Consider the following 17,245-nt stretch of genomic DNA (forward strand, 5'->3'; position numbering starts at 1 on the left):
AATTTGATAATTTGTGGGGACATCACTTTCCCCAAAGGGGATGATGATGCATTTTCTTGTATTCATTCTACATACCCATACATGTTCTCTATTCTTCAACTACTGGCAGTTTTTTCTCTTTCTTTCATCACCCCCACCACTAACCCTCCTCTTATTCCTAATATATAAACATTAACATTTTGATTTTATCCTATCATTAATTTTTTTCAGCATACATCATCTTCATTCCAGGGCCGTCGGACACTAAAATTCTCAAATACCAGTCTGCATTTCTCAGGAAGAGCCTTTCCTTTGATTTTCATATATAACAGCTCTTATTTTCCACATTCTTTAGTCTCATTCTAACTGTATTTTCCAGCACAGCTTCACATTAGTTTGTCCATTTATGATCACAATAACTTCACGCCATTACGTTTTGAAATTTTATTTAGTTATCTGTGTTTTTATGACCTTCACTTCTCCTCTTTACTCCTGTTCCTCAGATACATGTTCACACTTTCCTTCTATATGGAAGAATTTAAACCAAACACAAAAGAGAAACATACACATAGGGGATATCAGGCACCATTAATAAAACATACCAATTTAAACTCTAAGAACCAAAACTGTGGAAGTATTCATGCTCAGTCATTGACTCTGGCATACTGAAAAAGTCCTCAGCTCTAGGGTAGGGTGATCTTGGGATTGGTACACATAAGTACCATGGTGTGTGTGTGTGTGTGTGTGTGTGTGTGTGTGTGTGTGTGTGTGTGTGTGTGTGTGTGTGTGTGTGTATGACACAGTTCCTTAAAAACACATTCAAGAATGCAGTGGAGCAAACGCTCCCCAGCTAAAATGCTTAGATGTTCATAAGTTTCAGAATTCACTGCCATTTGTATGCATATCAATTTATATTTCAGAATGTCCGGACTCACGGTATCAGCTCTCACAATTTTAATATGGAAGCACTTAATATTTAACACCCTTCCACTTTCAACTCATTTCTTTAACATTCTCTATTCCTATCCCAATCGCTTCTCTCTCTTCACTATTCACATTCAATCTCCTTTTGGCACACACTTTAACAGTCTGTCTGTCACATCTGGAAAGGACCAAAAAAAGCTGCAAAATATTATTAAATTTATTCTTACATGTTACAAGCCACTTAACCTCAAGTATCTATATTTCCATTAAGATTCATATTTTAAGGTCTTTTGCCCATGTTCCATATTAATTTCCTTCTCTCCTACATAAAGGCTGGTAACATTACGAAGCCCAGCATCTTACCTTTTATTAGATGTATCCAGCGCCCCCAATCAAGACCATCAAAGTAACTCAACACGTTAAGGCACTGCCTTTCAGACTGCAAGTACTAAATGAAATGAATGACACCCCATCATGCTCGAAATAACCCTTTTCTTCATTACAACAGCTTTTTTCTCTCTCAGTCACTACTGTCCAATATTCGCCAATTTCTTACCAAGACATTCTTTTTCATTTTAATTCCTCCATGCAATTTCACCCGTTTCTTCTTTCCTAAAAGGAACTGTGGAAGTATATTCATGTGTTAGGGTACCTACATTTCTACTTACTATACCTCATGCATGCTGCCATACTGATGGGCCTTTGTATGCAAGTTTAATATGAACTCATTGCATAAACTGCAGATAACCCATTATACTATCTACTCACTGTGCACTTGATTTAGCTGCTCTTTATAAAACACAATATAACCACAACACCACCGTCTAGTTTCCTGTTGTATCTATTTTGCTAGTCAGGTCTTCACTCCGTCTCTGCCTCTATGACATATCCCCTTGCATGATCTTGCTACTATTTCTGTATGAGACGTTATACTACTACTATCTATCTTCAGTGTCTCAGTTTCTTGCCACACAAACCCCTTTTTCTTCTCTACTTTATTTTTCAACTGCCCTTACTCTTTCCCGCTGATACTAAATGCTCTTTAATACTTTAAATTTTATATATATATTAATATTAATATATTTTGATAAATACTCTTCAGACTTGGGCATTTGTCTGAATTATACAAGTTTTTTGTGTTGCGACAACCTGTGAGCAGGTTAAACAGTGCCTTAATTCCATCCACTGAAATTACTTTAGTGAGAGGCAGTGATGTATCCTATAATGATAGTTGGCAACACATTATGCAATATTATTATAGCACTGGTCAAGCAAGCAGAGCTGAGACTGTAACTTGATGGTATGGTATAAGAGAGTATGGATAAGGAGAGGTGAGGCAATGCTTATCCTAGTCTGCTTTGTTATGTAGACTTTGGCTGTATATAGGGTTCCCAATTTTTCATGGGTTGTCTTCACAGCCCATTTTATGTGGTCGTTGAATTTTAGGTTTTCATTAATGGCACCTCTTTGTTGTTTGGCATGGGTTACCATTTCTATCTTGGTATTATTGATGATAGACCCGAGAAGTAATTTTTGGGGTGGATAGTTGTTTATGGAAGAATAATATAGTCTGGGTATTGGGGGGGGTGGGAGTTAGAAGGACCTATTACTCAGTTAGCCCAATCTCAATCTGTGAGATAGCTTCTTGTCTGTACTGTTGCATGACAACTAATAAAGAGTTGAAGGAATTTATGAAGTTTGGGAAGAGGGCAAATGTTAAGTGGGATAAGTTGATTATGGTTACCTGATTTGAAGGGGTACTTTAAAACTAGTAAGTTAAGATTCATATACATAACTCAGCAAAACTGTATGAATCAAACTGGAAAAGCATAACTTTGATGATAAAACATAGTGGGAGATCAATATATAGAGACAAAGAGTTTGGATGCAAGTCCCCAAGGCGAACAGTAATAAAAAAAGAGTATTACATTCATAAAGTAGCACAAAGTATTTTAAGAACTATACAAGTACAGAAATGGAGAAGAGTGTTTTTCAAATAGGGATATCTGCAAGTAGAGGTATAGAAAGTAGGTGAAAGGGAGCTGGAATTTGCTCAGTGAAATTAACAAAGGACCAATCTACCTTAGGAGGGAGGAGCAACAGAGTGGAATAAGGTTAAGTAGCAATTTGGACCATGGGTTAAAGAGACTACCTTCCTGTCAAGTAATGATAACAGAGTGCACGTAAACAGAAAGGGATATGGAAGGGCTAAGTGAAAAAGAACAGCAGATGTATCTGGCTTTGGAGTCCATGACCAAAAAACATAATCCATGAGAGTATATAAAACTCCATCAGCCTTCCTCAGGACAGCAGCTACTATGTCAAGGGCAGATCAGGCATCTTGAGTGGCCATCTTGACAAAATATGATATGTGGCAGGAGAGACAGCCCATAAAGATCGCTTGGTATTGGTAAATCAAAAGGCTTTCTGGAAGGTCCTTTCAGGGAGAACAGAGGTTCAGTGGTCTATTTCTAATTTTCATGCATCTCCAGGATTTCCACAAACTTGATGTCATCCAGTGGGATGACAAGATATCAGCATCCTTCTCTTCATCATCCTGATCAGAGGTAAGGGACTTGGAAGGGGAGATCAGATGTTTCTTCCTAAATTTGGCCTACCTCAGGGGCCTAGGAGTGGACCCACACAAGGAAGATGAATGCCTGTGAACTGAAGAGGAAGAATGGACTCTCCTAGAATCCTTTGTCCTACTGTCATTTGTGGAAGGTCAGTGTTCAAGTGGACTGGAATAAGAACTATGAACCTAAACTGGTGAATCAGTCATGTTAAATGACTATTAACTGAAGGCTCCATTATATTAATTGACCCCTCAGGACCTAAAGGGAGATGTTTGTGCCTCTTAGGTTTTTGTGCCACTTGACCTCTGACCTTACTATAGAGGATGTGGGCGTTACACTACGAACTTCTAAGGCTGAAGAAGTCAACTGCCACTTCCTGGGCTTAGAAATTTTAAGAAAACAAATGCAGACAGCACAAGCATTTTGAGATGGAGAGAATACCAGAACTCTGAGCTGTTAAATCTGAGGTCAAACCTAAGTAAAAGGAGTGGAAGGCAAGCACTTGCTGATGCAGATGCAACCAGAGCCTTTCTTGTTGATGTTGATGGGAGATACGTGTTAAGTCCTGGCAAATGTCACACCTGTCTTACCCATGGCTCTCACTAAGGCCAGAGACAGCAGAGAAGTAACTATCCTGATGGAGAATTTCTCTACAAAAGAACACTTATGAACCCTTGTTCCACAGTGCTGGAAGAGCAAAAAGGCACACTTAATGAAAACGAAGCTCAACTGGCCTACTGCAACAAAAGTGAAAATGGTTCCTAAAGAAGGTAGGGACAAACAAACAGCAGATACCAAGCACCATCACACAAACCAAGAAAAGTACATTGCGTAAGTTCCACATACCTGTAACAGTAGATGTTCGTAGAAAACTCTTACTTACTGGTATATGGACAGAAGTGCCTTTCTGCCCTCCATCTGGCAGTCTGTCAAAGCTCAGAACTGCTCCCACTGCCCATCTGTGAGTAAGAAGGGCCAATCACTTGGCAGGGCCAGAGCAGCTCTTTGCACTCAAAGGCAGGATATATTCAGTTTTCTAGGGTCTAACAGGAACAGCAGGTAAGAACACAGGCTTTGTGAACATCTACTGCTGCATACCAAATGCCACACATACAATAAAAAGGTTGCAGAATGAAAGCACATTATCATCATCATCAACTTCACCCTCCAACTATATACACCCCACAAAAGGGGGATGGTGTGAAGGTACTGGCAATAAAGCAATATTCAACGAACATCTACTGTTACAGATAAGTGGGACTTGTGCAATTGTACTATGTTCAACAAACATACTGCCTTACTGGCACATGGGTAGATTACCGTAGCTTACCCAACCTGGGAGGAGGAAGGCATAAGGGTTCAAGAGCACCTGGAGAGCGGTCCTTGCAAAGCTTTCATTGGATCTTGAAAAGCAGCCAGTATGTAGTGCTTCATGAAGTAAGGATGGAGAAACAAGCTGCTGCCTCTAGAATACCTCTAGAGTCCACTCTTTTCCAAAATGTCATTGTTGATGAAAAGGCCTTGGCGAAAAGTACCTTTACCCTGCCTGTATTCGCCTTGCCATGGGGGACATAACAAAAAATACAGTGGGACAACTCACTTGCAATGAATTGCTTAGAAACAGGTTGACCTTTCTTTTTTCAGGAAAAGTGGGGGGGGGGGGCCTTCTGGCCTTCCTAATGAGCTTTACTCTGTCAATTTAGTACCTGAGTTGCCTATGCACATCCAAGGAATAAGAAAGGTTTTCCCCTAATACCCAGGTTACGGAAGGAACAGTGAAGAATAAAAAGCCTGGTAGTCAGTGAAGAATGAAACCACTTTAGGCCTGAAAATAACTTTAAACACAGACCTTTTGGTCTGCAGGCAATGATGCAGCAAACGCATCTAAACTATACAAGCATCTCAGCACAGACTTCCACAGAAAACACTGGTAGTTAAACACTGAAAGTTGCCATGGTGGACTGTACCAGCTTCTTTCCCGGAGATTCCAGCCACTTGCCAAGTCAGTCTTGAGTAACTGGGTAAAAAGATCTTCATAACAGCAACCATCACTGAGGACATAGAAGGAAGGTCTGCAGACAAAAGAGCTTGTAGGCCAAATGTGGCCAAGCATACCCTAAAATTCTTAAACTCCTTCTTAGCCAAAGCTTCAATCAATTTGGGTCCCCGTATCTGTTCCTCGTCACAGAAAACCAAATGATCCGACAAACAGGTCAGAAACCTCAGATACAGGATCCCCTTCAAAATCAGGATCCTTATCAAACTGACTGGGGGTGGAAGCTCAGCGTTACTATAACCAGGGTATGCACCCTGTAAACAACTGCCTGAGCCATGGATCTACCTATAGCCACCATCCCAGGAGGGAAATCAGTCAGAGAATGCTGCCTCATCATGTGGAGGACCTTCATTTGCTTTTTAGTACATACTGTACGAGTGGGAGAATCCCCAGGGGAAAAAGTATCAATATTGGGAATAGATCTTACACCCTTGACTTCCCCTGCATCTACAGGGCTTGGCTCTCCCATGCTGGAAACACGCAATGGCATAGACCTGGATGATGTATCTGACCTTTGAGTCATGATACTGCGACCACTACAGGAGACCGTGAGGTAACAGAAGACAAACAGTCAGATAACCTTCCAGAAGCCAAAGATACTGCTGAGCCACAAGCTGTAGGCTGAGGCATATTTTTTTTAATTAATTTATTTATTTTTTCATTTTTTAAGAGCAGACGGGGAAGAAGGTGGGTCCATCAAGTCAGGGGGACAAGAAACTAGCCAGCTCAATACCAAATACTGGCTGCATGGCTAACCCAGCATGAAGATAAACAAATCCCACTAAACAAATGCCACTATTCTCCCTCTAAATAGCAATCTAAAGACTATTGCTGCAGGGATACTACTCTGACCACTGCACTGAAAAAATGACAGTATTTTCAGTTATCACCCAAAGACTCCCTATGCTGTGGAATAAAATCCCGGTATATGTGAGGCAGAGCACCTCGCTGGCCTTGTTCAAGATAAATCTTGACCAATGGATGGGAGATCGCAGATATACCCCAGGGATTACCTCAGTGTCACTGCTCAACAGAGGCACAGCAAAATAATGGGTATAGTTCCCCATACTAAAGGGGTGGCGTAAGCCACAAAACTATGGGCTAGGCTTGTAAATGCCCTCGGGCAGATAGCCTAGTATGAACCTATGAACCTAAAGCATAAAACACATGCTCAAAAGTCCCCTGATTTTGTAAAAAGAAGGCTAATTTTAGTCTAAATGAATGGGTACAGCCTAAAACATTATCAGACAAGAAATAAATCATAAAAAGATGAAAAATTCCTGTCAGAAATGTTTAATATACAAAACGTCACCAAAAGTAATTTGATGTCTTATTTCTGCAGGGGTTACTATTTTAAAGACTGCTCTTAATAAAATGATAGTTCCAATAATACAGTTCCAAGCATAAAATATATGCACAAAAGTCTCATTATTTTGTATAAAAAAGGGGGGGGGACTAGTTCCAGTCAAAATGAATGGATGCAGCCTAAAGCACTATAAGACAAGAAATAAATCATAAATTGATGACAATTCCTGTCAGAAAAAGTTTAACATGCAAAATGACACCAACATTGCAATTTAAATGAAAATATTAGGTAAATGCTGTAATTCTACTCAATCACCTCAAATAATTATAACAAAGAAAAAAAATGCAATGTCAGCAAGTTCTCCTATCAAAACTTCCAAATAAAGTTTTTAATCAACAGGTCTTACTATGATAAAGTCACAACAGAAGCATATGCAAAACGTCTAATCAGAAAAAAAACTCTCAAAGCAGAATACACTATTCATGCACTGATAAGTAAAGGCAGAGTGAGGAAATAAAACCCAAAATAAGTTTCTTATCTGAGCTCTGCAGCTTGAATCCCCAGCAGGAAAAGTGAAATCTTGATGCTTCTCTGACTGCAGCACAAGGAAACTGAATGGGTCCTGTCTGTGAGTGTGAAAGCTGTCTTGCTCCTGCCAAGTGAGTGCCCCTTCTCACTCACAGGCAGTGGGAGGAGTTTTGAGCTTTGACAGACTGCCAGGGTAGAAAGGCATTTCTACACATACGGCAGAACATCTTTGCCAACACTCCAAGTATAACAAGTAGATATGAAAGGGTAGCTAAGAAAGACTATTTTTAGGAGCAAAACTGGACTTGAGTTTGGAGAAAAGAAGAGAGACATACTTCTAAGCAAAATACAATAAAAAACCTGCTCTGCAGAATAGACTGCGGAAAGGCGATAAAGAACTTATAACTTGCTGAAGTATCAGAAGATATAAAAAAAAATTGGAATCTTGATATTTAGCAAAGAGAGGCTAAGAAATTTAGAATCTTGATATTTAGCAAAGAGAGGCAATAAAGATCTGGAGAAGAGAGTTTCCATGGGGCTTTATGGGTTGGGGAGGAATGTAGCAACCTGCAAAGGTTTGGAATGCAAAGCTGTCCTAAAGTCTGCTGAGCTGCCTCAGCCCTAGAAGATACTGAGAATGAACTTCTTCCTATCAGAATAAAAGTTAATTAATGTTTTTTTTTACTCTAAGCCGAAATACTTTTTGTATATGTTGTTTTCCTTTTTTGCTGCATTTCTGTCCTGGAAGTGGATTCATATTCTGCAATTTATCACAAATGAACCCAGACAAGGAAAACTGCAGTACCTGATCTGTAAAAGATATACAGCCTATCACCATAACAAAATCATATCAATTACAGTATAATTTCTTATGTGCTAATAATTTACTATATCTCCTGTCCTCCCATTATACTGTTTGCAGTATATCACAACAGCAAGTCAATACTCAGTATTGACAAGTGGTTCTTATTGTTGCTTCTGCCAGTACTTTAGTAATAAATACTTGCTGTCATGATTACAAAATTAACCATGTTATAGATGGGTTGCTATTGCGTGATCGAAAATTGTAAACAGCAAACGCGTATTGAGTGAACCCGATTGGTCATAACATCGCACCTGTAACACGGAATTCATTGTAGGGAATATTTTCCCTTTACTTCAATGCAGTGCAATCTCGGAGTAGGAATTTTAAGTAGTGGGGGTGTCGTGGGTGCAGAGGGGGCTTGGCCCCCTGCCTACAGCGTTTAGGTAAGTATAGTTTTTTATTTTTATTTTTTTATTATATTTTCGAAATTTCAAACATTGCTCATATGGTGTCGACCATATGGTGTTCGATGTTTGAAACTTTTGAAAATATAATATAGACCTGTTATATATCCTAATGTTAAAATGGGTATGCTATACAGCTACTTTATTATTATTTTGTAATGTGTCAATCATGAAAGACATTTCTTAAAATTCTAAATGATTAATTAGACAAATGTAAACAAAATTCATACATACGTTATCATAATTCTTTTGAGGGAAAAAGAAAGCAAATGATTTAGAGGGAAACCCTTCAATCTCCCTTTAGGATCCCCTTTGGGCTCCAGAAACTGAAACTCTATACTTGAAAAGTATTCAAACATTTAAATGCATAGTTCAAGAAAGGAACACCAGAAATGTATTACAACACTACTGTAAAAACTTTGAAAATTATTTACAAATGAAAGGATACACGGTTAAAGAAACGAAAAGTAATGTTCCAAGTTAGCCATGCAGGACAAGTCAAAATTTTGGAGAGAGTCAGAGAAGGAGTTACTTGGATTTAAGTATGACATTCCACATGAGGAATGGAACTTTAGAATATTGGAGAAGTATCCATCTCTCTCTCTCTTTTACTCTTACTACTCAAAAATCCTATAAAATGGCAAAACAAGATAGCCAGTGAAACATTCTGAAGGAATATGAAATATGAAAAAGTGTAATTTCATAGTTATACGGACCTACATGTGTAACCTTGATAAGAAATACATCAGAAATACTCTGTCTAGGGATCTAAACCTCTTCTGTAACATCAACAGAATGGTTTGGAGGGACAGGTATATTTCATAGAGGATACTGCTGCTAGGTAGCAAATTCCCCATCCTCATAAAATAAAGTTCATCCCTGTCCATTTTCAAGTGCAACGTAGATCTATGGGAGGGAAACAGAAAATTTACCCCAGGACTGCTCCCTGTACTACTAATGGACAAATGCAGTTCCCAAATGCTTTATCCCATGCACAGGTCCTCTCAAATTATCTATGGTATGATCCCTGTTACTCTCATAAGGGGTAATATATATTTATTGACCCTGAGATGGGCAAGGCCAATCTATAACCAAATGAAATAGGTAATTTCAAACACAAAAAGGAAACTTGGCTAGGCATAAAATTGGGCTGAAAGGCCATCCAGCCTACTGCGTACCTATGAACATATAAGACATAACACGTAAATGAATGGCAAAACACCATAGTGCTTAAAACACACTCTCAGCTAGCTTCACAAACTGGATTCATCTTACACAACTTGTACATGTGGAATGTTAAGCAAGCAACTTACTGGCTCTAAGATCTAAAGACCTATCTCAAAAGAGTGAACACTGTACATTTATCAAAGTTAACATGAACAGTATGTCGACACTTAAATACCTGACTGGGAGACGCACTGGATATTTGGATTCTGGCCAGGTTTACCTACAAAAAAAAAAAAAAAAAAAAGTAAAATGAGAATACTACTTTATGTTCTTGAACTATAAATTTAAAGCAACAGTGTTTCCTGGTCAATCTGCACATTTCTTTTGTTTCTGGTCTCCTGCAATACTAAAAGTAAATGATCCGTGCCCAGACTTAAGCACCTTGCAATGCTTTATTTTATATAATAATTAGTTACACAGTAACTCTCAACTTCTTAAGCTTTTTTAAACACTAATATAATATTTCTAGCTTGTAACAAATTGCATTTACTTCATCCAGCATCAATGTAAGCAGAAACAGACATTTTAATAATTTAAAAGCTTGTTTTGCTAAGAGGTATGTAAAGGTAGCCCTAGTGACTTCATATGACCTAATATGTATTAGTGTCAGAAACAAGAAGGCCATACTAAAGCTAGGCTAAGAGCTTCTCTCAAAATAACAAACTCAATCATTTTTAGGAATCTTTTTAGTGAGCAAGTATAAAATTAAATATCTGATACAATGGTAATATACAGAGCAAGGACAAAATCATCATCACTAATGACGAATCTGGAGCACTTTGGAAAATACACACAGTAATTCTCTGATGTACTAAACAGTAGTATACCCGCCATAAGCAAGTATGCGTTAAGACAAAACTAAAGCAGTTAGCTGACCTGTGATAACAAGAGTACTGCACAGAAACAGGACCAGAAAGTTGCCTGCCATGTATTTGATAGTAATATAAATAAATGGATGTCAACCAGTTAATCTCTTACTTAGAAATCTGCAAGGTAAGGTCAAATATCACTGGGGAAAACTCCAAAGTGCAAGCATTTTAAACAATTCTTAATTCACTCAGATTTTCAGAACCATGGTAAAATTGGTCATTTGCACTCATTCTCTGCCATCCGTAAAATTAAGAGGGTCAAAAAGAAACAGTCATCTAAAATGAATTCAGAAATGTGTTCTTAATAGGAAGGCATCCACTATTGCTAATGAGTTGAACCTCCTGTGTTGTGTGCCTCAGGAAAACTTGACCTTGACAGGAAAGTCATTTTTTTCAGCTGTGAAATTATCTACAAAACATGCTTTGATCTAAACACTAACATTTTGTGGACTCCAGCTTCAATTTTATTTAAGTGTTTGAAACCAGGCACTTTACAGATTGGGAAAACAAAACAATAACTAAAATTATAGCAAATGATAAGAAACAAATAATCAACGAAAATTAATAGCACCGATAAAATATTCATTGTTGGGGTAATTAAACTGATGGTCAGCCTTCTTTATATGAAAATGACTAGACGTGCATTGAGAAAGGTGCTTTACCAAAACTTTTTCATTAGATAATTTCTTAGAGAAAGGTAAACAAGTAGTATCTTCTAGTCAGAACCTATAAAAATAGAACAGTTTAACTCAAAAATGGATTTAAGAAAATTGTTCCAAACAGCCCCAACTATCATTTATTATGATACAACATCAAGAAACTCAAAAGATAGAAACTTTTAATGACAATGAAGGCAGATTATATGAAGAAGATAGCCAAATGTTTTGCTTTAGAAGAAACTTATTTTAGATGTCACAAAGTAGACGATTTAGAAAATAGACCAGTTAGAAATAAAAAAATATCTTAGAGTGCCAAAAAATAAGGATGGGAGTAATACGATAAACTTTATCACAACCTGGATTCCATAAATACTGAAACTGGCTGAGGGACTGTCTTATGCTATTGGGAGATCACATAGATCAGTACAGAAATCTTCCCCTAGTCTAAAGTCTCCTTTTAGATAAAACATACTTATATTTCTCTCTTACTTTAACAAAGAACTGGTCTTAAGTTTTGCGTGGTTTAATGCACCTCTTAGAAAAGGGGACAATAATATTAGATGCAATAATGATTATGTCACCATGACTATGGAAAAAGGGAAAGCATACCAGCCTCTGATAAAAGCCCTGAAATAACAGAACATGAAAGCACAATTATCAAGCTAAACTGAAACAGTTTCTTCCCAATGACACTAAAGCATTTGACACACTTGAAGATGCTGCTTTTTTGTTCAAAGCAATACAATTCATAATGCTGACAATATGAACAGAGGCTATATTGTTTGAACAGATGTGGGAAAACATAGTTGGAAATCGGTAGTACTACCTTAAGAGTTGAAAACACGAGATGGCTTAAATAATAAAACACTGAATTTGAACAAACAGTTGAAAATCAAAGTTGGTAAATTTTAGTTCATTTTTCAATAGTAAGATTACAGATTAACACAAGGTGAAACAGAATAGTTTTTACTTCCTTGGTTAGTGTTTTATTTTTTGTTAACAAATCTTTTCTTTACAGTTGCACGTGTTCCAGTTTTAACTTAAATACATTTTGTTTTAATTTTTAAATTATTTTACATAGTAATAGTAGTGGCTTATGACTATTAATGATATGCAAATTAACATGCTTCCTAGATCAATGAGCATTATTTCAGTACAAGGACAGTAATATTTTATGAAGAAATGTGGTCAACAGCTCTTTGATAATGCAGACAAATTATTGGGGCAACATGTTTACTTTTCTCTGACTTACTCTTGTCAACACGAGCAGCTAATGAAACTGCAGTCTGTGGGGAGACAAAATAATATGTATTTTTCCATTTCCTGGGACCCACACAGATATGTAGTCCTGAAGAGGATGAATATGAAAATACATTCATTTCACTTTTCCTTGAAGTAAACTCACTGATGCACCAATGGATTAGAGAACAAAAGGAATAAATGTTAGTTATAAAGGTGAAGAGGATCTAAAGAGATCAAAATTGCTGTGTTAAATGTGCTCTCAGTGGTAAGTGCATTCTGTTTTATATACTCTCTTTTCTAAAACAAATGTTAAATAACTATATGATGAAGCATAACAATTAAACAATAATGGTAGAGTTCAGGTAGTAAAGGGTGATTGGATTTTAGCAAAACAATTTAAAGGACAAGAAAAAATTACTAGAAGTTTAAGTTGTGGAATGGCATCACTGAATTTAAGGTTGTGGTAATGAACAATTCAATTACAGGCATACTTAAGATGCACTTAAGTAAACAGCTTTAGTCTATATACATACATACATACATACAATGCTCAGCAATGAAATACTATGAGACTTTCATAATGGCTGCGCATGGAACAGCAGACTGATTAGAACAGGTTTATTCCCAGCAATCTAGGGATGTCAAGAGGGAGATGTGAGATTCAAGCTGATATATCTAGCTGTATTAAGGATATTTTTTTCTTTGGAAGATCAAAGACATTTCTGGATGCAGGAGAGGCTAAGTGCAACTGCTCCTATTTGATGGGGTAAACTTCCTTTCTGGAAAGTGTATATAGTTTCATGTGTTTTTGTGAGTTAACAGGAGGTGGAGGGGGTTGAAAGTGTACTTAAGTTATCATTTCTTAAGTGTTTTTATTGAGATGAGAAGTCTGGGAAAATGAGACAAGTTCAAATAGAGATGAAAAGGATCAACTACATACAAGATCAGCAAGCCAAACATTAGTGTGTGCATGTAAGCTGCAATTTGGAAACATATTCAAAAGGCTATTATTCAGAAGTAGGAGCAATAGCTTTCTATCAGAATGGCTGCTTTGTCAATAATAACATGAAATGTAAATTGCCTTGCAGATATTTATTTACTTATTTACATTTGTTTACCGGGAAAGTCCGACTAGGTCAGAAGCCCATTTTCAGCAGAAGCCCAGGGAGAAAAGCTCCACAGAAGTAGTACAAGCAAAATACAATAATTAGATAGTAAAATAGTATACATACAGTAAGATGCAAAATACACATCTTCTAGTTAGTCTATACAAAGTAGTATTCAATACAGTTTTTTAGTAGATACAGGTTCAAAAAGAAAAACACAATAATTTCAGTGAAGATCACTATGAGACAAAATAAAGTTAGCAGTGTGTACATATCAAATAATAGTTATGACCAAGTGAGATTTCCTTTATATTTGAGTAGTAATAAACACTGAGAAGAGGGAGAAAACAAGATAAGGATTGGACAGTGTGTTGAGAGAGTTATAGATATCTTGTCAGTCAGGTTTGGCACAGGAGCAATGCCAGTTCTTGGATAGATATTCAAATAGTAGTTTTTTAAAACTGGTAGATTCAAGTGTGTTTTGGAGGGTGTGGGGTAGAGTTCCATAATTTGGCTATTTGATTTGAGAATAGGGCTTCACCATGAGTGTTGTTAGCTTTGTTTACTGTGAGAAAGTTTTTCCCTGTCTATCTTAGACTTCATGGACATGAGTAGGGAACAACAAGTTCCTCGAAGGATGGGCAACTGTTAGGATGGAAGATGATATTGTGTGTGAATTTAAGTTGGTAGCAATGAAGAAGGTTAAGTAGCTCAAGCCAATTTAATTTATGTAGAGCAAATACAATGGTGGGTTTGGTGGGGAAGGCTGGCTGTGAAACAGACTATTTTGTTGCAGCAAGTTTCCAATTTGGTCAAGTCTGATTTTTTTAAGTTGGTAAAGAGGGGGAAAGCATAAAGGAGTGTAGAAAGGAGGTAGGTTCTGGATATGGCTAGTCTGGTATTGTCAGTGAGAAATGGCTTGCTTCTGTACAGTGAGACAAGTTTGATGTGAACTTTCTTAATTGTGGTGGCTATGTGTTGGTCAAATCTGAGTCTGTTGTCAATTGTCACTCCAAGGAGTTTTGTATGCTCAACTGGTTGGATAACTGTGTTGTTTGAAACTGTGTGAGAAAACAGTGACAGGAGGGGTGGTCGGTGACTGTTTGCTACTGGTAAATAGCATTAACTGTGTCTTTTTGGGGTTGAAGATTAGTTGTGATTTACTTAGATATGTTTTTGTATCATTAAAAGCTTGTTGGGGTACTAGTTGGAGGTCTGGTATATATAGACAAAAAGGAAACAATTCTGAATTATATTAAGTGTAGGGCTACAATGAGACCAATTAGTATGGAAATTAACATGTGAATTTGAAAAATAAAGTATTATTTCAAAACAAACAAAGCTAAAGGGAAGGAATACAGACTGCGAATGGGCTTCAAAGTGACAGAGAAAAAACAATAATGGTAGATTTGAGACAGTAAAGGGTAAATGGAAGGAGAGAGAGAGTACACCGACTCATATTTATATTCCACATAAAACTATAATCATAGAGCTTACGAGAATCTTGCAAGAAAATAAGCTTTCAGCAGGGAATATTATGTATGGGTGAGAACTAGAACATTTGTAATGGCGAGGATGCATCAATTGGATCTAGAAGCCAAAATATAAAAACAGAGGGCAGATTTCTGAAGAAGTATATGAGAATACTTAGTGGTGATATGAATTTACTATCAGGAACTCAGACAGAATTTAGATATTATTCAACATACAATAACTGGACTACATCAAATATAAATTATATTTCACAACAGCACGTGTATTTAATTGAACAATTTGAGACACATCTAATAACCATGTTGTATCATACACCAATAAAACCTAGGAAAGATTCAGTGTAATAGGGTAAAAATGAGACTTTCACACTTTCCTACTTATCTGACAAAAATAGAGGACACGAAGGAAAGAATAGTGGATATGATTTGAGAGTTAAAGATAGAAATTACATCAGAAGGGTTAGCTAGTAACCAAGATAAAATGAAAATAAAGCTGAACAAACATGGTAAAAATAAGAGAGAAAGATTTAGGAAAGAAGTAATAGGAATTTGGAAGGTTGACAAAGATTAAATTATTGCAGAAGGGGGATCTTATGAAGAACAGGAGCAACTGCATAGTGCTAAAGGGAAAGTAGAGCAATGGAATATATGTACGAGTTAAAACACCTGTTTAACAGCAATACTTCTACTGATAACAGTTATACAGTGTAACAACTTAGCTAACAGTAAGTATAAAGAGTTGCAGCCAAAGTAAAGAGTAGGACAAAAAAAATTTCCAGATATCTTAGAGAAGTATTATAACTTTTAGTACAACTACTTAGGCAACAGAAATTAGAAAGGGTTGTTGCCAAACTAATGGAGCCTATGGCAAGAAAAACAAGCAGAGATCCTATAGGTGCACTATAGGTATTTTGGAAATTTTATGAAACTCTGTCTAAAGTAGAGGCAACCTATATAAAGAGGAAGAATGAGAAAATCAAGAAGAGACACTAAGGAAAATACTTATGGAAGACTTAATTATGCCAAGGTTAAAGGAAGATGAGGCTCAAGAATTAATATCAACAAGAAGAAATGAGACAAAAATAGTGACGTACATTCAATCAACAGGGAAAGGAGATAAGATTTCATTTCTGGATGATATTCCTGTAGGACAATAACAACCATACAGAATATGATATTCATAAATTATCATAAAGTATTCTAAGGACCAAGCCTGTGTGGGAATGGAGAAAAAAAGGAAGTTATGTACTCACCATAACTTTCCATCGGAGTTGTTGCGCTTCATTTGTCTTCAACCTGTGGGTCCTCGGATCTGTCACGGATCTGACTCAGCCACATTTCCAGCATCTGATCCGAGCTCCAAGCTCCTCCCCTACCCATAATGCCCCTGTATCCCTGCAGATAGAGTTTGCTGCTCAACAACGGATCCCAACCTGACCCAAAAAAACCTTGTCCCACGACAAGGGTCTCCATAAGCAAGAAGGGGAGAACAAGGGCATACCCATGTGGTAACTATTCCTCTTCTGGCCAGACCATCACATAGCCTACCTAACGTAGGGGAAAGGAGGGAGGGATGGTTGAAGACAAATGAAGAACAACGACTCAGATGGAATGTTATGGTGAGTACATAACTTCTTTACCTGAAGTTGTTGTCTTAATTTGCTCTTCAACCTGTGGGACAGGGAAACCCCGTTTGGGGGGGAAATTTGGCCCCCAATTCCCAAAAAATTTTTTCCCCCCCAATTTGGCCTCGACAAAGGGGATAGGACCTGGTTCCCCCTGCTTGTTGATGTACCAGACTACCGACATGTTGTCCGTCTGGATCGCAATAGTCCCTGCAGGGAGAAGGCTGTGAAGTGCTTGCAACGCTAAGAGCACCGCCCTCACCTCCAGGACATTTATATGCAACGAGGTCTCTGAACTGTTCCACGTGCCTTGGACAATCTTGCCCGCAGAATGCCCCCCCACCCGAGGCGAGAAGCGTCCGTGGTCACCGTGGCTAGGGGGAATG

General features: G+C 37.5%; 1 protein-coding gene across 1 annotated transcript in view; it reads right to left on the reverse strand.

Moving 5' to 3' along the window:
* DDX11 (DEAD/H-box helicase 11) overlaps window positions 1-17,245 on the reverse strand; it is a 1,280,855-nt gene that overhangs the window by 571,133 nt on the left and 692,477 nt on the right. Inside the window, exon 13 of the mRNA XM_044087617.1 lies at window positions 10,041-10,085. Within this exon, the coding sequence (XP_043943552.1) occupies window positions 10,041-10,085 (45 nt within the window). The remainder of the gene's footprint in view (window positions 1-10,040; window positions 10,086-17,245) is intronic.

This window comes from Protopterus annectens, chromosome 11.part0, assembly GCF_019279795.1.
Source record: "Protopterus annectens isolate FY-2018-M chromosome 11.part0, PAN1.0, whole genome shotgun sequence".
In the NCBI taxonomy this organism is placed as follows: Eukaryota; Metazoa; Chordata; order Ceratodontiformes; family Protopteridae; genus Protopterus; species Protopterus annectens.